Below are 22,973 nucleotides of genomic sequence, written 5' to 3' on the forward strand. Positions count from 1 at the left end.
GTGTTTATTCAAGTACATTATAAATATTGCAAGATTCCTGAGTTAATACCTAGTGTTTGTGGATTTATCCAACATGGCTGGATTTGGAACCGCATGGCTTTGCAGCACATGAGCTATACAAGCAAGTGGAAATCAGTACAGTATATATTTGGGATCTGGTCCATGCATCTGCATGTATGAAAGAGTAATGATGTAAGGGTGTACATTTATGGCCAAAAGTCACAAATCAGCGATCAATCCATTGCGGCATCACAACAGCGTCGCCGGTTGCCAAAATTCACAACATCCAAAAGAAGATCAGATTTTCCACAGAGCCCATGTGCAGGCGTGACACAGACACATTTCTTGACTCATTAGTTTTGATGGATGAACGAGGGGTCCGGCTTTGTTATCCAAGTCGGGGCTAATAATGCCACTGGCCAAGGAGCCGCTGCCAAATTGCGTAATTACATGTGTCGCTGATCAGAGGAGCGCTCCAGCCATGAAGAAACACAGCAGCAGTGGCGCTACTGCTTAAGGCTACATCCACACCTCCTGTATACAGCCGACACAGACTTCCACACAGCTGGTGGCGGCGGTGGGGAAAGTTATTTGAAGACAGATTCACAGTCGCTTGGTTGGACAGAGGACACGTGGATTCCTTGAGGGAAGTCCAGGTGTTATCGATCTGTTTTCTGGTCGCATGAGGCATCTGTTTATCCAATCACCATCATCATGTCAAGCTGTGGTGATTGCTTGACATGATGATAAATAAGCAAATGATGAAGTTGTTGAGAATGATCTTACAGCTGCAACATTCCCGTTTTACTCACTCTGGAACTTCTCGATAGGAGATAAATGCATCCTTCTTGTCTCTACTGGTTTTTCCGGGGTGTGTGACTCTTCGATGGGGTATTCCCAAAAGTCCATTGCAACACACATCAATAGCAGACACTAAATCCTCTCTATGGTAAGACAAACATACAGTTTCAAAGCCAGCCTTTGCAGACAAACGCCAAATAAAAAGCTCTGGAATTAAGACATAAAAGATAACCCATAAACCATACCCTAACCCATAAAAGATAATAATATACAAGAACAAAATTCAGTGAATAAATAAAAGAAGCCAAAACATTTAGGATACAGTCAAGAAAAACATCCAACATATTCAGCTTTCTTAAAAATCAAAAGTACTTTTACGGCTATGGTAGTTACTATTGTAGAAAAAATTGCATATCCCTTAAAAAAACAAACCAAAAACTTCTGTTGAGTTTATAATTGGATTTGAAGAAGCTGTAGAAACTGATGCTAAATATTTAATGTGCAGAAACACCTGGCTTTGTGTAACCTCATCACTGAAATCATTCTTTTCCCCTTTAGAATCCCTATCTTCTTATAAATACAAATCTTTTCTCCACCTGCACAAGCTTGAATTTCTCACGTAGGTTTACAACGCTTGATTTCGCCCAAACTTTGAATTTGGAATAACACCCCAAACAACTCTTTACGAGCTCTGAATGTTTTGAGACCGGAACAAATGGAGGATTAGAAAGAGCTGGTGAACGTTGACTCATATGTGGTTCAACTTTAACTTTTACTAGTTTGCAACATCTGCCTAAAGCTCATTCGTGACTTGTGTTGTTGGAAAACAACCCCCCACTTGGGCTCCACTTACTAACTATTAGGGGAACTTCCAGCTATAACATGTAAGTAAACCTTAAAGGGATAGTTCACCCAAAATTGAAATTTCACTCATTATCTACTCACCCTCATGTCGACTAAGGGCTGGGAGAAGTTTCAGAGTTATCCATGACTTCTCTAAGTTACAGGTTCTGCTACAAACAAGCTTGAACAATAGACTTATTTAATTTTTTCGGGACAATTTCGCATTTCGGGGCTTCAATACAAGACGGACATTACATACGAGCAGCATGGAGGTATTTGGATGTTTTTTGGTGTGTCTTTTTGTTACGAAGACAGTTGGTATCCATTTGCAACCGTTATATGGACATGCACTGCTACGCCGAGACCCCCTGTAACTCAGAGAAGCCACGGAGGACTCTGAAACTTCTCCCAGCCCTTAGTCCACATGAGGGTGAGTAGATAATGAGTGCAATTTTAATTTTGGGTGAACTATCCCTATATGTTGGTAGTTTTTAAACTTTTTTTTTTTTACATTAATAATGGAATTCAGACTCAGTTTATGGGCCAACATGGATGAAAAGTCCATAAAGTGCTATGATAATGATGATGATGATGATGATGAAATCATAAGCGCTACTGAGCCTGCACATCTCCATGGTAACTAAGCAAACGTTATCCGCTAACAAGGACCATCTGAAAGCCTCAGAAAGAGCCTGTAAGTGGACCTCGGGTTAGGATAGTTGGGAATTATGTGCCACTTCAGAGTGTTTTACCTGCAGCTCCAAACTCCCAGCATGAAAAAATAAACTCTTCTTTATGCTGAAAACCTTGCAAAAGTGAAGCGGCGGTGTTGTGTTTTATATCTCTGTATCAGTGCACGCCGATCATTAACCGAACAAATATCATACAGCTGTTAAACATCTCTTGAAGGCACTGAGAGAGCAGATGGTGGAAGACTCAGTTTGGTTTAGGAAATCAGAGGAGAAACAGTGAAACATCTGGTCTTTGCTCTGGACAAAGAACAACGGAGCAGTGGTGAAATGAAAGAGAAACTCATGCATTTTGAATGTGCATATAGCCACAGCAAGGCATACTTGGCTGAAATCATTTGCCACTAATACCCAAATCTAAGCTGATCCACAGCAGTGCCGCAGCAGGATCCCATTAACATCAACTACAGCTCTGACTTCTGAGACACATCTGGATTGTGCTTTGATACCAGAAGTTTAATGTAAATCAATTGGAGTGATCACTGAATAGACAAGATGCCTGCCTGCCCCGCCTGATGAAGATGTGCAGCTGAGGGTTCGCAGCGGTTTTGCCTTAATGACAAAGACTTGATTAATTTTTCTCTTGCACAGAAACAGATTTTTTTCGGGGAAGTGAAAGAAAATAGAGAAAAAGCGAGAGGGAAGATAAATTGGCAAAAGGGCCTGCAGACTTTAGCAGAGACAGAGACAAGTGCACAGGCAGGGTCAATCCAGACTTTGACGCAGTCTGGTCATAAACTAAAGCTATAGGGATTCCACTCAGGATCTTGCAGCGCTGTGAAGCTCTGCTAAGACCCTGTCTGGAGCTTGTAGGATTATTACCACTGCATCTGGCAGGACAGACCAATCCATTACCTCAATGCCATTAGGCCTGTGACATGTTCCCCTGCTCTGCACTGCGCTTCCCTTTCTGCCAAGACGGGGTGGTGTGGAGTGTCAGAGATGCTCATTTTCTTCTCATGAGTCAGAAAATCAAATCCAAATCAACACAGAAGAGGGGGAAGTGTTAAAACCGAAGTATCAGCTAATAAAAAAACAACCAGGCAGTGGGGATTTGACTGAAAGAGAATCAAAAACACAATTGATTTATCAGCGCTAAACGGTTACGTGCTCCAGTTCTTTCTTTTTTTTTCTTTCTTTCTTTCTTTTTACAGGGAAACATCTGACTGAGAGAGAGAGAGAGAACTCCTGGGATAAAAAACATCTGGGTCTGTCTCAGGTTTTATTGAATACATGGAAGTTGATATTACCGTACAGTGTGGCGGCTGGGCTATCAGCAAAGCCTTCACTACAGGAAGGTCTTGCGTCACAACACAACCCAAAAGACAATAGGGCCTGCTGGTTCCTTTACAATGTGCACACTCGGACAGGAAACAGACTCCTTAGCTCCACACAACCCCCATAACTCCTCTACTCGAGGACTGCAGCCGCTCTCACACTCACTCACTCTCAGATTCATTTTTTTTTTTTTTTTAAGCTTGTGCAGCAACAGATTCGGCGATACATGTGCCAGGAACTCTAACGCTCTTTCCCCACATCACAACTAATTTCCTTATGGGAGTTTTCCGCCTCTTAAAGCCCTACTGTCTGCTGGGAAGACACAAACGTCTCCACACTCGGGCCTCATCACTTTATAAATCCTCAGCTGAGGAGGACAGCAGACGCTCCGATATCCTAAAGGCAAATTTAAAAGGTGGAGTCACTTCTTCAGAAATAAGCCTTTTGTGTTTGACGAGTCGCCACAGCACAAACTTTCCAGGAGAGAAATGACAGTTAAGGCTCCAGGAGCAATTTTGGCATCATTTAAAATTGATCTGACCTTTGGCAAATTACTGACAATTCAAGATGATGTCATTAAAAAAAAAAAAAGTTGTTGAATCAAGATGTCAAAGTTTGGGGCGAATCATGAGCATGAGGTGCCTTACGTACAGTTTATCCTCTTTGGCAGTGGTGTGTGAGAAGGGTTAGAGTGTGGAGTGACAGTCCTGTTAAATGACTGAGGATACACACACATACGCCAAACACACACTGCTGTACCAAGAAAGAACTGCACATCAGAAAGGAATGGAAAAGTGAGCGCTGGCCCAAACGGTTGATTTGGTTGTGATGAGGAGCAAATGTAATGATCTCATGTGGTTAAAGCAACAGAACAAGGGAAGTGCTGGAACTTCTGCAGTTATAAAGTCCTGACAGAAAAGGGTTCACTTTAACTCCAGAGGGGTTATTTTGTCCCGAATGTTAAAAGTGCCTTTATAGAGCTGAGGGTTCTTATTAAAATCTGACTTTATTAGCTAAAGTAACCGTGCACTCTGCATGCAAGGTGATTGGCTTTGGATTGTACTGTAGATGGAAGGAGTAAAAACTCCAGCAGTTCATGCACAGAGCTCAGCGACAGGCCCAATTGGCAGATATGTATGTGTTTGCATGTAATTGGTTGGTTTGTAATGTTAAATTTTGCTTGTAAGGTTTTTGATGAGCCTTCACATGACCTTGGAAGAAACCTCTACTTCGGAAGAATGTAAGCAAACCACTTACAGTGCTGACTTTTAGGGTGGGAAAAAGTCAGGTCATGGTTACATGGCAACACATGATCAATATTTTTTTAATGTGGTTTAATAACTTGAATGGAAAATGAACACCACAACGTGTTATTTTTCCACACTGTGCTAGAGGAGAGGAGCCACTTAGCATCAGGCTAGCTGTGTCCCCCAGCCTCCAGGCTTTATGCTAAGCTAATATCAAACCATTGCTTGACCGAAGATTTTTGTTCTTTCAATTCAATTAAAGGTTCCATATTATACTGTTTTTCAACCATTTCACATAGGTCTAAGTGGTCTGATATTGTTTTCAGTGTACTACTGCCCCAAATCAATCTGTCGTACTAAATCTCAATTTAAAAGTAGCTTATAAGAGCTCTCCTGAGAACGAGCCATTTCGGTGTCTGCACTAGAGCATGGCTACCAGCCCAAGGCCCGACGGGTAACAGGCCAGGCCGGGCCAGGTTTTTAATTAATTAATTCAGGCTTGGGTCGGTCGGGCTGCACGCATCTGTGTCTGGACGCAATCGCCATGTTTGTTTATCATTTTGGAAAAATCTCAGCAGGAGCTCACCTTTTTATAGTACAGGGAGGTGGAGTTAGCTGCTCTTCTTGATGTCATGATTTCCAACTGGCCCGTTTGGGCACATGATCTCAAAAAGCAGTGAAGCACTCAATTAAGGGAGTCACAGAAAGACCACAGGAACACATATAGGCCAACTGCTACAAAACCAGTATAAAGTGGATTTTGCATAATATGGGCCCTTTAAATCTAATCCAGGGGCTGGGGGTTTAAGGGGAAACTTTGTTTTTTTTTCAACCTGGGCCCTGTTTTTATATGTTTTTCTGTATACGTGAGTGATGGATAATACAATTATTGAGGTCACTCCAGTATTGAGCAGGGCAGGCAGCCTGCAGCCCAGCTAACGCTCTTCAACCGGGCAGTGGCTCCCGTCAAAGTTCGCCCTAAACGTGCATTTTCTTCACACTGACAGGTTCAGATAGTTACAATGAGTGTCCGACAACATACTAGAAAGGAGAAATGAACGTATGTCTCACTCATGTATACAGAAAAACATATGAAAACAGGGCCCAGGTTGAAAAAAAACTGTTTCCCTTTAAGAGCAGCCAACTAAACCAACAAGTGAAACTGTGTGAAAGAGACAGGTACAGGTACATATCACACGTCTGTAGCTACGCTAACAGCTGTGTGAGGCTGCACTCACACATAGCACGTGCTCAGGATGACATTGCTCATTGATGATGCTATATGGAAAGTGAAAGTAAAGTCTTTAAAGTAAAGTATTTACAGCTTACTCATGGGAATATTAATGAGCGATTCAAACTGTGTGACAGTTGATCTAACCATGAGACAGTCTGTGGGGGTTTCCACACTTAACTAGTTTTATTCTTCTTTTGCATTAATTATAATAATTATGTTTTGTCTCTTGTTTTGTCTCTTGTATGTTCAGTTAGTCTGTAACTTTGTGTTTGCTGCTGCCTACAGGTCTCTCTTGTAAATGAGAACCTGCGTCTCAATGAGATTTTACCGAAAGGTTAATAAAATAATAAATAACTGTTGGTTTGGACCAATGTTGCCAGGTGATCCTTTCTCAGGGCCATTAGCAAGACTGAAAAAAGCAAATGGTTGGTTCTGGTTGTTCTTTAAAAACATGGTTGTATAAAGTTAAAAAACAAGTAGATATAACCAGGACTCCCTGAAGAAGAATTTTCCTCTCATTTTTGTACCATTGCAGCTCCGGCCACAACTGACACTTCACTGCTTACGTAATGAAACAAACCACAGGATGAAACGAGGGGAGGGGAAGTCCAATGTGTCAGTGCAGCTGGTCCACCGAGTGTGGTTGCGTTGCCACATAAAAGCCCAAAGCACCCAGGTGTATATAACAGAGAAAACACTGAGCCAATCGTACAGGAAGCAGGAGCGCGGACCGGTCCAGGTGGCTCCCGTCCCAACTCCTGTCAAACCACCACCACTGCTGCCGTAGTAGAAAAGAAAAATGTGACCCCGTTGAAGGAAAATGGCAAACGCATTGAAAGCAACAAGGCCGAGCGCTTCCTCTCCGAGACAGAGAAGGAGAAGACGGAGCGGTAATCTGAGAAGAGTTAGGAGATGGAGAGCTGGGGCTTGCTGCACTGCCCCACCAGCACTGCCCCCTGCCCCCACCCCCATCCTCCAACTCCTTCAGTAAACCGCTTTTACTTGTTTTCTTTATTCTTTCGCCGCCTTGTTCTGTGCTTTTTTGCTCAGATTTCCTGGCTCTGGTAGCAGCAGCAGCGGCAGAGAGGAAGGGGGAGGAGCGAGGACAGCTGATGGAGAAAATCTGGGGGAAATAGCATTGGCATTCTTTGCTTCTCTGTCTTCTCTCTCTTTGCGTAGACAATTTCCAATGAGGATTAAAACTAAACTGCTGATATTTCTCATCACAATTGCTATAGGCTTGTTGAAAAAGTCTTAAAATAACTGCTGGCTGGCTGCTCCGTCTCCTGAGTCAAAGCGGTGCAGAGGGACAGATTCTTTTTTTTCCACCAGCGCAGCCTGCATTTTATGAGCAGAAACTTCTCGACTCTGTGAATTTTCTGCGCATAAAATACGAAGAATCTCCCAACATTATTTCCGCTCAACCTCCATAAGATAGTCGATCACCTGCCAAACTTCCCCCCCTGCCAAAGACACAGATGCCTCCCGATCTAAACAAAAACCTCTCTGCCTGTTCGAGAACTTCCAACACAGCTGTAGCGCAGCAGAACAAATGCAGCATTAAGTTTCAGCAAGGCTTCAGAGAAGATAAATTTGTCACACCATGCTTGAAGTTTGCCAAGAGTTGTTTAGCATAGAAGAAATGACTCGAGATGAATGATAAAGTTACATTTACAACGGTTACAAGTTAAATCTTCCTCCTGCGAGGGGAGGAAAAATGTCCCGGCAATGACACGCACAAACACCTCGCTGCAGCCTCTTTAATGTTTGGCACGGCAAGAATCAACAGTGAAACACTATATATCCGGTTGAGTAAACACAAGTAAATGGGTCATCGGTGTGTGAGGCTGGTTTACAGATGAAGTGTGAGGGATTTGTTGCCGTTGGGAGGGGGAAAATATTAACATGATGGAGACAGGGGGTTTTCTGGCGGGGCTGTTTAGACTGGACAGTTGACCCTCACACTGTCTTCACCACAGCAACGTGGGAACTCAAAGCAATCAATATTAGCGGTATTTGTTGCTATAATTAGCACCTGTCAACACATATGTCTTGTGAGAGAGGCCCTTTTGCATTGCCATCCACTTCCTTTTGATAACACGCCATAAAGAATGACTGGAAATCAATGTTGTTTTAATTGAGTTCTCACTTTTCTGCAGTGATGCAACTCTAGGATCCTATTTTTCAAATGCATGGAGACAAATGATGATTTCACTATTTATTTTCCTGAAGTTTGAGAAACTTTTTAAGCATTTTAATGAGAACACATGCAAAGACTAAACTGCACTTCAGTTGCAATTCGGAAAACAACATGCACTGCAAAAACTCACAACAATAGGCTAAAGAAGTGTTTCCAGGGATACAAGAAAGTGACGGACCTGGCTGGTGTTGTGAAGATGGCCACCCATTAGTGGTGTGAGTTTGTTTGGTTTTATTATAACGTCGATATTGCATGATTCAGATGTCATTTCAAATATGTACTCTTAGCTTAGCGTTAGTCTTTAGCCAGGTTTGCCACTTTAAAGCCCCAGTATGTAACTTATTTGGCTTTTTATTAGCAAAAATCAAATATTGCTTACATAAATACGTATTTCACTGAAGTCGAATCACACCTGCATACAAATTAAAGCTGTCTGGTACCTTAGAATGAGTTGTTACAAGTCGTTATAAGTACAAATACCTTGCACCGAACCGAGGCGGCCATGTTGCATCGCCATTTTTTACGTTGAGTGGCAGCGTGACCGTAGGTAACCACGGAAACTGACTGGAGCTGTGGGCTCGGCCTGTTAAAACTGTCACCACTGTGTAGTGTGAGGAAGAGGAGGCACTGATGCTGCATTCAGGTGCAGTCAGGCAGACGGCCGTCGGCAAACCAACCGGATGTCATTTTACTCAGCGAGAGAAAGACGGTAAAACGTGGGTCAGGTAAACAATACGACATCACCATGACAACATATTGTCACGCCTGTATTGTTTTGCCTCCTGCTGGCGGACCACTTGTTTACATAGACGTCTACATAGCATCTGTTGTCTGACGTCTGCCCGATTTCACGTGAATGCAACATCAAGAATACGTTCCGATATGCAACCGCATCGCTAGAGTGGGGTTAATTTCTACATATTATACCTTTAAGCATATGCATTGTCCAACTGATGAAGTTGTTGTCTGAATTGGTAGAGTGTAGGGTTTTTAAGTTGCAGTGTGTTGAGCTCTCAGGGCCGTAAATATTAAGACATTACAGGCATTACAGAAATTGACCCATCACTGTGTGCGGTCTGTCGTGCTCTGTCTGACATGCAAAGGTGAACTCATGTTTTAAGATGATGCAAAAGTTGTTTTAAACAAGCATTCATTTATATGACTTATATCATGTCTCCTGAGGACTGGACTGATAATGAAGGTTACAGAGGATAGGATTCCTCCGCCCTGTTTACATTAGTGAGCCGAAGGTGACGTCATGCGGCTAATATTCTTTGCTTGCCAAGCTGATCTGTATGAAACAATTAGCAATACTGTAATTATTGAGTCATTTTTTGAGCAAAATAAATCAAAAATATTCTTTGGTTTCAGCTTCTCAAATGTGAGGATTTGAAGGAATTCTTTCACATATATGAAATCTTCAGTTTTTGATTGTTGGTTGGAAAAAACAAGCAAATTTGGCTCTATGAAAACGTTCAAAGCTACTTTCTCAAAAGGTTTAAAAAAAAAAAAACATTTCATAAAAAAATATTACTCAGTTATGTTTATAAAACACTCACCAGCAATAATAATCCAGCAATAATAGGAAATAATTGGCAGTTGCAGCCCCGGTCTCGTTCTGCAATATGAGAAGGCTGTTATGAATTCATGCAAGAAACAGAAATACAATCTGAAGAATGCAGTGTGTCTGATAAGCATATAGAGAAGTGCACATCAATAGTGACATGTTTACAGTGTAGAATTACTAGAGTGCTGGAAGTGCAATGGAAGGACAGAGTAAGCGTTTCCCTGTCACTCTTATCACTGTTTGGTTGGTCCTTGGCAGACGGAGAGGAAGGCGTCATGTTCATTGTTCCCACCGTTCCCTGTGCCTCGGCCACCTTCCTGGTGCCATAATAAACGTGTGACGGAGCTGACCCCCGCTGCACGGCCGCTTCTGACATGACCAGCACCGCCGCGAGTCTGTGTTACATCAGCGGCTACAGCTTGGCACAAGCTCCAACTGATACAGCGGGATCAAAAACGGCCTTCGAGAGCTACAACGCGCAGGCCGAGCATCTAAGCGTGTTGTTAGTTCTGCTCCGACCATGTCTGAGCCACATTCCTAAGGTACCCTGGGTTGGGCTGTGCCAAAGCAAACCCTTGAGGCCCAGACAGGGTCACAGCGTAACCCCTGCTGGGAGATACTCAATTTCATCCCACAAGGAGGATTTACTGTCCAGGACTGTGCCTTTCAGTCTGCAGCTAATAAGCAACTCAACTGGGTCAGGCCACCACAAGCCCGTCTAAATAATAAATGAAAACAGAGACACTTTGCAAAAACTTGCCAGATGACTGCCCAGCACAGTTTGTTTTCAGGACCAGAATGAGTCCTAACTTCCTAATGTTGATTTTGTGGGAATACATGTTGGGCCATGTGAAGGAAGACAGGCACTGGCCTACTTTCCATCTGCGTATTAGAGCTGGACAATAACTCAATGTTACGGTTTATTGACTTTGAAGCCACGGAGTCTACAGTAGAGTCGTGAGGTGAATATAGCATCTTTCAGATTCCTCTGATGGCACAGGTTTTTGTTTTGAGGGAAACAAACATTCCTGGTCTGAACTGGTGCCGTCTCCAGCCATTTTCTCTGGTTTGGATCTTACACTGTATGTTTTTTGTTTAAAAAAAAAAGAAAGAAATTATACAGTCAAATGAGCAGGCGGTTCCATAAGAATGTTGTTTTCTGGCCAGTAACTTCTGATGACTAATGTTCATTAATAGCAAACATTAGGTGAGTATTGCTGCACATCAACTACATTTGAACATTTACCATTTGTTGTAATTGTCACAGCAGGCCACAGTATCCACTGTTGAATATAAGCTACTTATGAGCTTTAAAGCCACAGTCAAACAGCAGATACAGCATCTTTAGCTTTAGTAATGTGAGACATATTAAACCTGTGGGAAGTGATTTGATGAAATCCTTCTACCTTGAGGAAATGTGAGGAAAATGTGCCAGTGGGCTCCTACAGTGATAATATGATCACATTATGATTTAATTTTCACAAAATCTTTATCTTTTTATTCTTTTTTTTATATGTAACTTTGTATGCATTTCAGATACACTGTTGGAAAACATTCTAACACACAAAATTTGTTTTGTATCTTTGTATTTTCCTTTCTTTTTAACTACTTATACTGCATGATGTATTATATGGACCTGTGTCTGCAATAAAACTTTTTATATTTATTTAGTTTTAGCAGTTGATCTGCTGGAATTTGAAAACTGGACTGTGTCAGTCACAAGGAAAATGAGTGGATTTGTTCCTCAGTGTTAAATAAAACGTTGCCTTCTGTTGCTCTTAGTGGTAACCATAGAATAGGTTAAAGGTATAATATGTAAGAATTCCCCCCATAGCGGTGCGGTTGCATATCGGAACGTATTCTTGATGTTGCATTCACGTGAAATCGGGCAGACGTCAGACAGACAACAGACGCTGCATGTAACAGGATAAACAAGCCTCTATGTAAACAAGTGAGTGTCTGTGGTTGCTGCCACTGAACGTAAAAAATGGCGATGCAACATGGCCGCCTCGGTTTGGTGCGTCACCCACTTATGTATTTGTAACGACTTGTAACAACTCATTCTAAGGTACCAGAAAGCTTTCATTTGTATGCGGGTGTGATTCCACTTCAGTGAAATATGCATTTATGAAAGCAACATTTGATTGTTGCTAATAAAAAGCCAAATAAGTTACATACTGGGGCTTTAAAGTAAAATAAAACATATATCAAACATGCTTATTGCTCAGTGGCAGGATACATTTTAAGTAGCATTTCTGGTTGGCAATGGCTTTTTCATAATTTTACAGGAAGATTTACTTCTGATGTGAGATATAGCACCAAGGGACAAAATAACTGACTGATTGACCGACTGACTGACTGACTGACCATATTAGTGCAGTGACATCACAGCAGCGTGAGGACAGTGTCGGCCCTCAACATGAATACTCCCAATGTGTGGTGGGGGAAACAGCCCAGACTGCTTCCTGATTAGTTTAGTGGACCACAGGACGAGGTGGGCAAGGACTATGTGATCTGCCACTGTGTGCGAGCGTGTGCATATTTGTGTACGTGCATGTGTGTGTGTCTATGCTTTTTTTAAGGAGGGGGGATTTGACTGTGGCCGTGGTGGTTCCAGACCATGTAATTACTCCCACTTAGCATGGAGAAAAAAAATAACAATTTCAGTCATAACACAGGAGGGAAATTATGGTTGGGAAGCCACTGGCCATGGACTATACTCTTGTCTATATATTTCTATCTGCACAGGTTCTTCTCCAAGTGGACACATTCGGGACAAACTATTGATTTCCCCAATTACTCTACTACTGCACTTCAGCAGCTCCTCAATGAACAGACCATAAGTGAGTCAGCATTTCCAGTGCGGCTGAAGGAGTAACAGTAATCAGCCTTGTCCTAAGAGCACAGCACATTCTGCTTCTTACTCCGTGGGGTTAATCAGTAAATTAACCTCGCTGAAATAGAGTAATCGTCACACATCTTGCGTGAAACCAAAAGAACATCAGATGCCTGGTGGTGGTGAGGAGTTTTTTCCTCCTTCTCTTTCTGCAAAAAAGCTTCAGCTGAGGGACAGTTATAAACACAGGCTCTAACTGCTATTTGTTTTCTTGTGGGCAGCTCCAGACCACAAGAATACTACATTCATCATGCCACAGCAAATTTATGATTGGTGATAACAATGCATGAGAGGAGCTGGGGTAGAGCGTATGAGAGCATGAGCGTGCAAAACACTGGGTGACTCACTGGGTCGACTCAAAGCAGGATGAGAGACCACAGCACAGAGGGAGGATGACTGTGTCTGTGGGGGTTGGGAGGAGGTTTATGATCAGGATCAATAGCTCGGCCATTACTGAGGTTTCGGTTTCACTGTATGACTCAGTCTCTTTCAATATTTACTGTCCAGTGGAACAGAAACAAACTCTTGTGGAAATCTGTGAGATAGGACTGTGGGATAATAAACTGTAAGATGCGGTATATTGTCCTATTTTAGCTTCTTTTTTTAATCATCTAGTCTGTTATACGGAAAAAGTTAAAGCTGCACTTATTAAACATTTTTACAGTGAATCAAATGACAGAAGTAGTGGTAGAAGCAACAGAACCACAGACAGTAATCACCCACACAGCGTTTTAGCTTCTTTTTGCTTCATTCTTCTCACAACTTTACTACTTTGCTTCACTCCCAGTCCCTGCTTCATCAGCAGCAGGCAGCTGTTTGCTAAAAAGCTCTTAAAGGGGAACTATGCAAGTCAGTAACTATTTCACTGTTTAGTTTTTTTTTCTCTCTCTCTCTCTCTCTACGGAGCTCCTCCTACAGTTTCGGAGTGCATATTTTCACAGTCGTAAAAACTCACCGCTAGCCGCTGCCGCCCACCCCGGCCATGTGCGTTTGTTTTCAATAAAGCCGGTGGAGAGGCAATCTGTGGATCGATGTCTACCGAGGTGGATAACGTTAACAAGAGATTATGGAATACCGGGCGTGTTTGTGTACTAGTGCCGTAAAGCAGTCCATGTTTCTTGTGAGACAAGAGCTGGGACACCAGTTTGGAGGCGCTAATCTTGCAAGGTTGGTTTTTTTGCCTAAGAGACGCTAGGTGGAAGGCAAAGAGCCGCCATTCTCCCCATAACAAGTCATTTAACCATCACAATTACTCTGAAGCTGTTTAATTAAGGTGCATATCTGACATAGTTCCTCTTTAATAAAAATGCACGGAAGGGTAAGCCATCAGCAACAAACAACACACAGATAAAGTTCACTGCTAGCTGGCCAATACAGACCAAAGGTAGAGACCAAAACAAAGCTAAAAGATGGGTAAATATTGGAAATTCATCTGTTGGACACAAAGAAAATGAACTATAATGTTTATTTTTTTCCAGATACAAACCAGTTTCTATTTGTTCATTTGCTTATTTATTGTAAAAACGGATTCACTGGGAAAAAAAAAAAAATCTGTATAGGCTACAAATCTTCTTTTGATTTTTATAAGCCAATGAGAATGTAGCACCTGGGATTTTAATATTCCAAAACAAAAAACTCTTGCTTTGAGTGACAGCTTGTTAAAGATGCATGAGACGGATCTACGTTCATGAAAGGTGCTGACAGGGTGCTTCAGGAGGCATCTGTCAGCTGCAAAGTTTTTCTGAACCATTACAGTGAGCACACAGTTTACATTCATAACACATACACTCTTGACAAAGAGGAGCAGCTCCCTGCATTTACTTTGCCAGGGTTGGAAGACTGCCTGGCCAGGCGGCGGCGAGGGGGGAGAGCTGTATGGAGAGTAAGAACAGCGTCTGAGCGCGAGATGAAACTCTCTTTCCCATTTTCACTCCCCACACCTTCTCCTTCTCCAGAAAAATCCCTCCCGCTCTTGTATCTTGAGCACACGTACCTCCTTCCCTCCCTCCCTCCCTCCTTGGCAATGCTTTGAGCCTGATACGACCACAGTTTAGATAAGCATTCTTCTACAATGAGAAGCCAGAAGTGGGTTTTCTTTTCTTTTTTTTTTCCTTCTTCTAAAACAAAGCCCAAGAAATGCCTTTGCTCTCTGGGTTCTGATGGGTGCTGCGAGTTTGTTTTCAATTTAGGGTTATCCCATGAACACACAGGTTTCTCTCCAAAAATAGGCAGCGCAGAAAGTGGATGAGGAGGAGAAAGAGAGAGGGGTGGGAGGAGGAAAAGAAGAAGAAGAGGAGGGTATAGGAGAAGGGAGGGGAGTTTGGTTAATGAGCACCAGATGCCTTACCTTCGGTGGTAGCCACATTCTTTGGAGCTTTAGTTGGTGTGTGATCTGTGCTCGAACTTATGTCAGAAGAGATGCTTGAGCTCCCTTTACCTGCAGGGGGAAACGGGAAGAAAAACAAGATTGCTGGGACACAGTACGGCAACTTCAAGACGACTTGTGTTATATCACTTAAAATGTCATGTGTAGAATGCGGATTGAAAAATATAAACCAGAATGTCGTGTTTTTCTTCCTTGTACAGAGAGTTTGACCTTGGAAATCAATCTTGTCATATGAAAACACGCTGTTTCAAGCTTAAATCCTGAAGAGCGTCTGTCCGCGATAAGATAGAATCGCACTTTCATGATGTTTTTAATATGGTATAAGGAGGTAAGAAGTGTGTGGAATTATAAATCCCATCATTCACTGCTTTCATGACGTTTATGTTCCTCAATTCTGGATGAATGGTTGGCCTTGGCACATGCACAAAGTCTCTGCTGGTTCGTTTGAGTAAGTGTCCACTATATATATTTGGAAGAAGAATAAAAGTCTCCTAAGATGCCTGTCGAGTTTGAGTGAGAAAACACTGCTGCACAAGATGCAAGCCATCACTCTGATAACAATTAAACATATCATCAACATGTGTCTTAGCTGGAGGAGCCTGTTAAGTGCCACATCAAAGTGCTTTTTTTTAAAAGACGTTTACATTAATGTACCACCACTCCTCCTTTATGAGCTATGCTTGCATTATTGGAGTTAAAGGGACAGTTCACCCAAAATTCAAATTTCACTCTATCTACTCACTCTCATGCCAACTAAGAGCTGTGAGAATTTTCAGAGTCCTCTGTTCCTTCTCTGAGTTACGGGGTGTCCGCGCAGCAGTATTAGTCCATATAATGGTTGTCAATGGATACCAACTTTCTTCGTCCAAAAAGACACACCAAAAAACATCCAAATACCTCCATACTGCTCGTCTGTAATGTCCCTCTTGTATTCAAGCCCCGACATGATCCACATCCAGGCTTCGTAAGCACTGGCACAATAGTTTGCACTGTTTCTTGTAAACTAACAGTGACAAATTACTGCATTCATTCATTTTCTATACCGCTTATCCTGCACTAGGGTCACGGGTGAGCTGGAGCCTATCTCAGCTGACTTTGGGCGAGAGGCGGGGTACACCCTGGACAGGTCGCCAGTCTATCACAGGGCTGACACATATAGACAGACAATCATTCACACTCTCATTCACACCTATGGGCAATTTAGAGTCACCAATTAACCTAACCTGCATGTCTTTGGACTGTGGGAGGAAGCCGGAGTACCCGGAGAGAACCCACGCATGCACGGGGAGAACATGCAAACTCCACACAGAAGGGTCCCAGCCGGCCGGCGGGTTCGAACCCAGAACCCAGAACCCTCTTGCTGTGAGGCGACAGTGCTAACCACTGCACCACCGTGCCGAATTACTGCATTTTATATTATTTGTTTGGTTGTTTGTCTACTTGGTTTTGTTTTGTATGTTAAATGTGTATGAGAGTGGACCACTTTTTCGAGTCCATAATAAAGATTATTATTAATACAAGAGGGACATTACAGACGAGCAGTATGGAGGTATTTGGATGTTTTTTGGTGTGTCTTTTTGGACGAAGAAAGTTGGTATCCATTGACAACCATTATATGGACAAATACTGTTGCGCGGACCCCCCCGTAACTCAGAGAAGGCACGGAGGACTCACAGCTCTTAGTCGACATGAGGGTGAGTAGATGAGTGAAATTTGAATTTTGGGTGAACTATCCCTTTAAATTTCCACACAGTCACACAGGAGAGCTCCATTTTTCCACCGTATATTCTTTTTCGAATGTGTCTGGAGTTCCTCTGCTGCGACAGGCCATGGTGACTGCAGGCTGCCTGTGGAGCAGTTGTTTATGGCATTTTACTCCTCTGTCAGTTCATAAATGCAGCTTTGTGGCTTTCCTGAGACTTAAGTAGGAGCCTCTCACCCGGCACGACAGGCCGGAGAGGTATTCCCAAACAGTCACACCCACATGCGCATCAAACGCGTCCACCTAAACGGACCAGACAGCTCCTGAAATAAGAAGTGGATACGAAAGCTCCAGCAACTTGTACTCCCACTACTAGCCACACCAAAGACATATGATCACACAGATACATATGAAATAATAATATAAACCCATAGTGCAACTCATATGGCATGAGTATGAATGACATTTTGTGGTGACATCACCAAGCCAGCACATCTGCTATTGCTCCTTGAAATGACTCAGACCACTTTTCTAATATCTGAGCCTGTAGCTGGGTCAAGTTGAACGAGTATATTTTTAATATCGAACCGGTTACGGGATTTCAGTCCCGGGCATGAGGATCTCTGTGTGGCTCTGTTTGGTTTGACGCATGTGGATCTTTCATGGAAAAAACAACTTTCAGAAAAGCTCCTGCTTCCTGTCTTATGCTTATATAATGTGTTGTGGAGGGCTGCTGCATAGTTGTGACCAGTGTGTAATTAATTGTGGAATCACACTTGAAAACAGATGTGGACCGATTGACCGCAGAATTCTGCACTTGTAAATAAGACACTGGCCTTCAAGACTACCAGGAAAACACTGTCTTAAATACCACACAGTATTTTATTCTGTGATTTGACAATACTTATAAATTAGTCATTTTTTTATGCATGATGTTTTTATGGTCACATATGACAGTCATGAAATCAGAGCCAGAATGTTCAGCATTTATTCAGCAATACCAATTATATTACACCACTGTTCAGTAGTTGTCAGTGTCATGCGAATGTGGAATGTGTTTAAATGGGAACTGCCCAGAAACTTCTTATTAAAGCGACTGCACCTGCAGCAATGAATTAAAGAGTTGATCAGTTTAGGAGTATAGCTGATCAATCATTTTAAAGGTTATAGCTACAACTTTTTCATCAAAAGGATTAATTTAAAAAAAATAATACATCCACAGAATGTCTAGAGGGGTGCAGAATAAAAGTATTAATTTTACTGAATTTTTTAAAAATAGTATATAAATAATTGTTTAATAAATTTTGGCGGGTCCGAAATATATAAATATTTACATCTGGTTACGTTGGCAACGTCGGCATGGAATGATCTCCGTGGCAACAACATTAGAACTCTAGCTACTGCTGTAACTGGCAACCAGTAAAACGGAAGGTTGGAGCGAGAGCAGGCAGTGTGAGTTCTACACCTACTGACCAGGAGGAGTAGCTAGGTCACCTTTAAGAAAAAAAAGCTAATATTTTCCACTAACAGCTTCTCCAGTGTCATCGCTGACTATGAGTTTGTTGTTTGGACTAAGAATGATATTTAGACACATCACTTTCGGGCTTTTGGAAGCTGTGAGGGATATTTTTCACTATTTACCGATCACTTAATCAAGAACATGATTTACAGAATAATATAACCAGTGTATAATCATCAGTTGCAGCAGTAAAAACAATGGGAGTTTGTTTGGCTCCACTGTAAACAGACAGACCAGTTGCTGAGCGGTTGTGTGTCTGACAGAGAAGATCAGCGATCGCTGTGTATCAAACTTTAAAAAACGTTAAGGTGGACTGAGGCTTTCTGGAAGTGATTAGCACTTCAGATGAACTCTGAGCACTGAGCCATGTTGTTGTGATGTACCAATAAATGTCAATACAGTGTAATTCTTACATTTTGTTAGCAAAATCAGCCATTAAGAAAAAAAGGCATTAAAACACTTGCTTTCTCCAAAGTGTCCTCATGCATCGCTGCACTTCAACCAGAAACTTAAAACCTAAGCTGAATGTTTTCAATCTCAAACTCATCAAATTAATCCTAGTGAGCACACAAAAGATGTTTTCACTGGCGGAGTTTGACATCATCCCCCTAACATCTGGTGATGTCACATTAACACGGAGCACACAAGACTGTGCTCGCAATAGAAGTTATACTGAGTTTAATGAGAAAAGTATGTGTGTTTGTCAAGCACTAATTGCATAGTAAGGTATGACAGTGGCAGTGTGACTATTGTGCAGCAGGAATAAAGTCTGCTCAGTGTTTTTCAATCTCCCACCTCACTGTTGACTAAGAGTTGAGACAGGTGAATATTTTCTGCAAATTCAGCTGAAGGATAGCTGAAAAAAAAAAAAAAAAAAGATCCAACCTGTGATAGAATCTGTTCATGTACCTTTACAGCCTGGATTCCTAGGTGGAGCTGGAGGTCCACATGTTATTTTTAACATCATGAGATCCAATCTTTTCTCTGCACTTATTGACTTAGGAAGAGAGCACATTGGAATGTTATTTATACAAACATTTCTGCTCGGGAGACAGAAATGATGTGTTTGGTGTAGCCGGCCACGGTTTTTCTGAATAAGTAATGCTGAAGATTACATCTTAGATGAAAAAGACAGAGGGCAAGAGGGGTTAGAGAGGACAGAGGAGGTACTATCAGGGGTAATGTGCTTTTGTTATAGCATGCAGTAAACCCAAGCCTATATAGCAGGGAGGGTGGGTTTGATTTTCTAGCTCATTTCATATTACACAATCACTGATGTTGTGTTTGGAGATTTTGTCAAGATTGCGGTATGAGAGTCAACAGATCCAGGTTGTGGTCATCATAATATCATTAAAACATGTCTAGTATTGTCTTCCCCTGAGTTTAAGCTGCATTCCAGCTGGGTGGAAAAAAATCGGAATTTATCTTTTAGTTGAGTGAGACAGACAGTGAATGCCTCTGGCTGCTTGGCTAAAAATCATCATATTACTAATGACTTTTTGAGAGCTATAGTCTTGTATTGACACTGAGACAGAGCAGGCTGAAAGGTGCTATCTTTGGTTCTTTTCAGTATTATTGTAGTGGACGTAAAGAAAGGAAACTGGCACCGGAGGTATTTGTACTTTACATACAGTTCAACTTTCCTCTCAGAACCCTCTTAGCTCAGCTTGCAGTGTCAACATCCATCAACCACAGGAGAGACACTAAACATCACAAACAGGCTACTGGATGAACTCAGTTACCTTTTAGGTCCAGGCTGCAAGAACCCAGCTCAGGTTAAGTGGTTGCTGACACTTGTTGGTTTTCATTATTAGAGCTATTTTGAGTTTTTGTGACATGTCTACAACAAATGCACTGTGATCATATGGGACTGAAGTGTACATGTAAGCACAAAATGGCCTCTAAATGCAACAATAGTAGGATAAGGAACTGTGGACAAAAATCTCAGGAATTGGCTCTTATCAAGATAAAAGAATGACTAAGTGCCCAGAGACCCAAACACATTAGTCCTTTGACCTTCTTCTTCACTAAAACTAAACCACTAAAAAAAAAAAAAAAAACATCTGTTGAACCTGTGAAGGTGCCAGCTGACACTTTTGTACCTATGTCTATAATAATAGCTCCTGGATATGTTGGGTCATAGGCTACAATTGTATTATAGCACTATGTAAACTGGCTTCAACTGCAGCTGGATAAGACAATGAAAGTTGAATTGTTGAATCAGAAAAGTGTCCAGTCCAGTGTTGGGAGTATTGAGCTTTTACATTTTTATGTTGTAGGGCACAGATTAGTTAGAAACAGTTCATTTCTTTAAAAAATGCCGACAAAATGACCACCAGATGTCACCCTATATCTCACAAGTTGGATATAAACGTTGCACATCTGTGAAAAAATGTTCTTTAAAAGTACGCAGTTACCCATTAGAAGTATCAATTAGCTCCATAACAGCTCATATTATTTCAAATGTGAAGATTTATGAATAGAGTTCGGTGTGAGTTTTGTTTCACACAAGGAAAGCAAAGACTCATTGTGAGTATAATAAAGTTATAGAGGGGAATATGCTAGTTTTCAGCTAGCTGACTGATGTGTAGAGTTAACCTCAAGGAAGCTACAGAGCAATTTAACTGCACATTGTTTTCCATTTCTTACGGTAGCTGGACTCAAATGAGGACTTGTGGTAAATAACGGTAGTATAACAGGCTGCTTTTCTCCAAGCAGAGCGGGGGGAGGTTTGATAAAAGTCGTTCTTGAAAGTGGAATTCAAATAAAAAAGTAGTAATTAACAGTACTCACCCTCGCTTCCATACTGTTTTCCATTGTTCGCACCCATTTTAAAGAATACATAATCTATGCGCAACGCCCGGGTTGTCAAAAGGAGTTAAATTCCAGAGAAAAGGACAGTCTTTCCATCAAGATAGGCTAGACAGTCAGGAGTTTTGTGTAGGGCCGCTAGCTCCGACTCCAAATAGTTAATCCAGATGTTGAACAGAGGACGCCTCAGCATTACGCAAACCTAGAATCCAGACTTGAGCTTCCAGCGGTGCAGACTTTCTATATCTGAACATCCACAGACACAGCGAGAGGGTTGTAGGCTACACACGCGCAACAACAACAAAAAAAGAGAGTCCCAGTTCGAGGAGTTTTTTTTTGTGGAGAGGGGGAGAGAAAAACTTTTGAGAAGTGCCCTAAATGGTAAGCAGCTGTTTATCAGGCAGAGTGCGGGCAATCACAGCGGCCAGACAAGTTTGTGAGGACGCGCAGCTCTCCTCCACTGGATCTGGATTTAAAGAGACCGCAGACCAGGGAGGGAGATGTGGACGTTTAAAAAAAGATAAGGCAAAGACAGGGAGACTGTGCCTCAGAGACAGTGAAATTGCAACACATGACGACACAATGCTCTAAAAATGGACAAACTTGAGAAAGAACAACATACACCCCTGTTATATTCTTCAAAACTACCACACAGATTGGAATTAGTCATAATATAACCCCCAACTGGATATTTCCCAGTAATATCCGATCAGAAGTATCTTTTACCAGACAAATCCCCCACCAAACAGAACTGAGGACTCATATATCCTAAGTATAAAGGCCTGCTGACAGAGGAGAATAGTTTAACCACACATGTTGGGACGTTTCTATAATTAACTGTCATACAGGTCATCGGATACCTAGAAGTAAACACCGGTCAACAGCAGTTGTCAGCTGTTGACAGTCGACTTAATATTCCAGATACATGTTAAATTCCTTTCTAAATGCACACAGCAAACAGAGCTGCAGCAGGCTTAACGCTGGGATAAATATGGTGTTTTGGTCTATACAGACCGACTGTATATTCTATAACCAGATATGAGGTTAATGCAGCGCCATTCATCTTAACAATAGGTGCACGGCAGAGTATTACGTGGGCACATTTTTGCCTTTGCAGAACATTTGACAATATATATGGACTAGTCATCGTTGTGCTATGGTGGTGGTAGGTAGACATCTTGGCTTGCAACCAGGAAAAGCAGAATTGTGCACAGGGTGCTCAGCAGTAATCAAAAGATTTGTTACTGTGGAATTTCCATTCCAAAGAGGTATTCAACTCCCACACTTTTCACACCAAAAGTCGTTTATTTATCGTGCAAAGCTGTTTTCTCAAAAGGAAAAAATGACTAGAGTACTAACTCTTGTTGATCAGCCCAACACAATCAAGCCATAGCCTTAATGTTATTTATGCATGCAGGAGAGCTACTTTTTTAACTTTAACATGTCGTGTTTTGATTGCTACTTTATTATTACGAGCCATCAAGAATGCATTATGTACTTTAACAATGTCTGATTGGCTCACATGGTACCAATCAAATTGGCTCTTGGCTGTCTGAGAGGGGTCAAATGCCAAACCTCAAACCTTTACAGCCAGCAATCTTTGCCACGGTGGAATGCATAGTAAGAAGCACTTAAGCTTTCTGCAGAAGATCATGCACTAACAAATAACTCAGCATCCTCAGGCAAAAAAAAGACAAAGTAAGTTATGTGTTGTGTCTGATTTGACGTATGAGGGAAAAA

The 22,973-nt window shown here is 41.8% G+C and overlaps 1 protein-coding gene across 1 annotated transcript in view; it reads right to left on the reverse strand.

Moving 5' to 3' along the window:
* The window catches only part of LOC146966887 (F-box/LRR-repeat protein 7-like), a 30,126-nt gene extending 8,413 nt beyond the window's left edge, over nt 1-21,713 (reverse strand). Inside the window, exons 1-2 of the mRNA XM_085762612.1 lie at nt 21,216-21,713; nt 15,163-15,252 (exon numbers count right to left, since the gene is read on the reverse strand). Coding sequence (XP_085618738.1) covers nt 15,163-15,252; nt 21,216-21,252 — 127 coding nt within the window. The 5' untranslated portion in view covers nt 21,253-21,713. The remainder of the gene's footprint in view (nt 1-15,162; nt 15,253-21,215) is intronic.
* Nucleotides 21,714-22,973: the final 1,260 nt, after the last annotated feature.

Source organism: Trachurus japonicus, chromosome 20 (assembly GCF_045865225.1).
Source record: "Trachurus japonicus isolate A0001 chromosome 20, Traja_1.0".
NCBI classification, from domain to species: domain Eukaryota; kingdom Metazoa; phylum Chordata; class Actinopteri; order Carangiformes; family Carangidae; genus Trachurus; species Trachurus japonicus.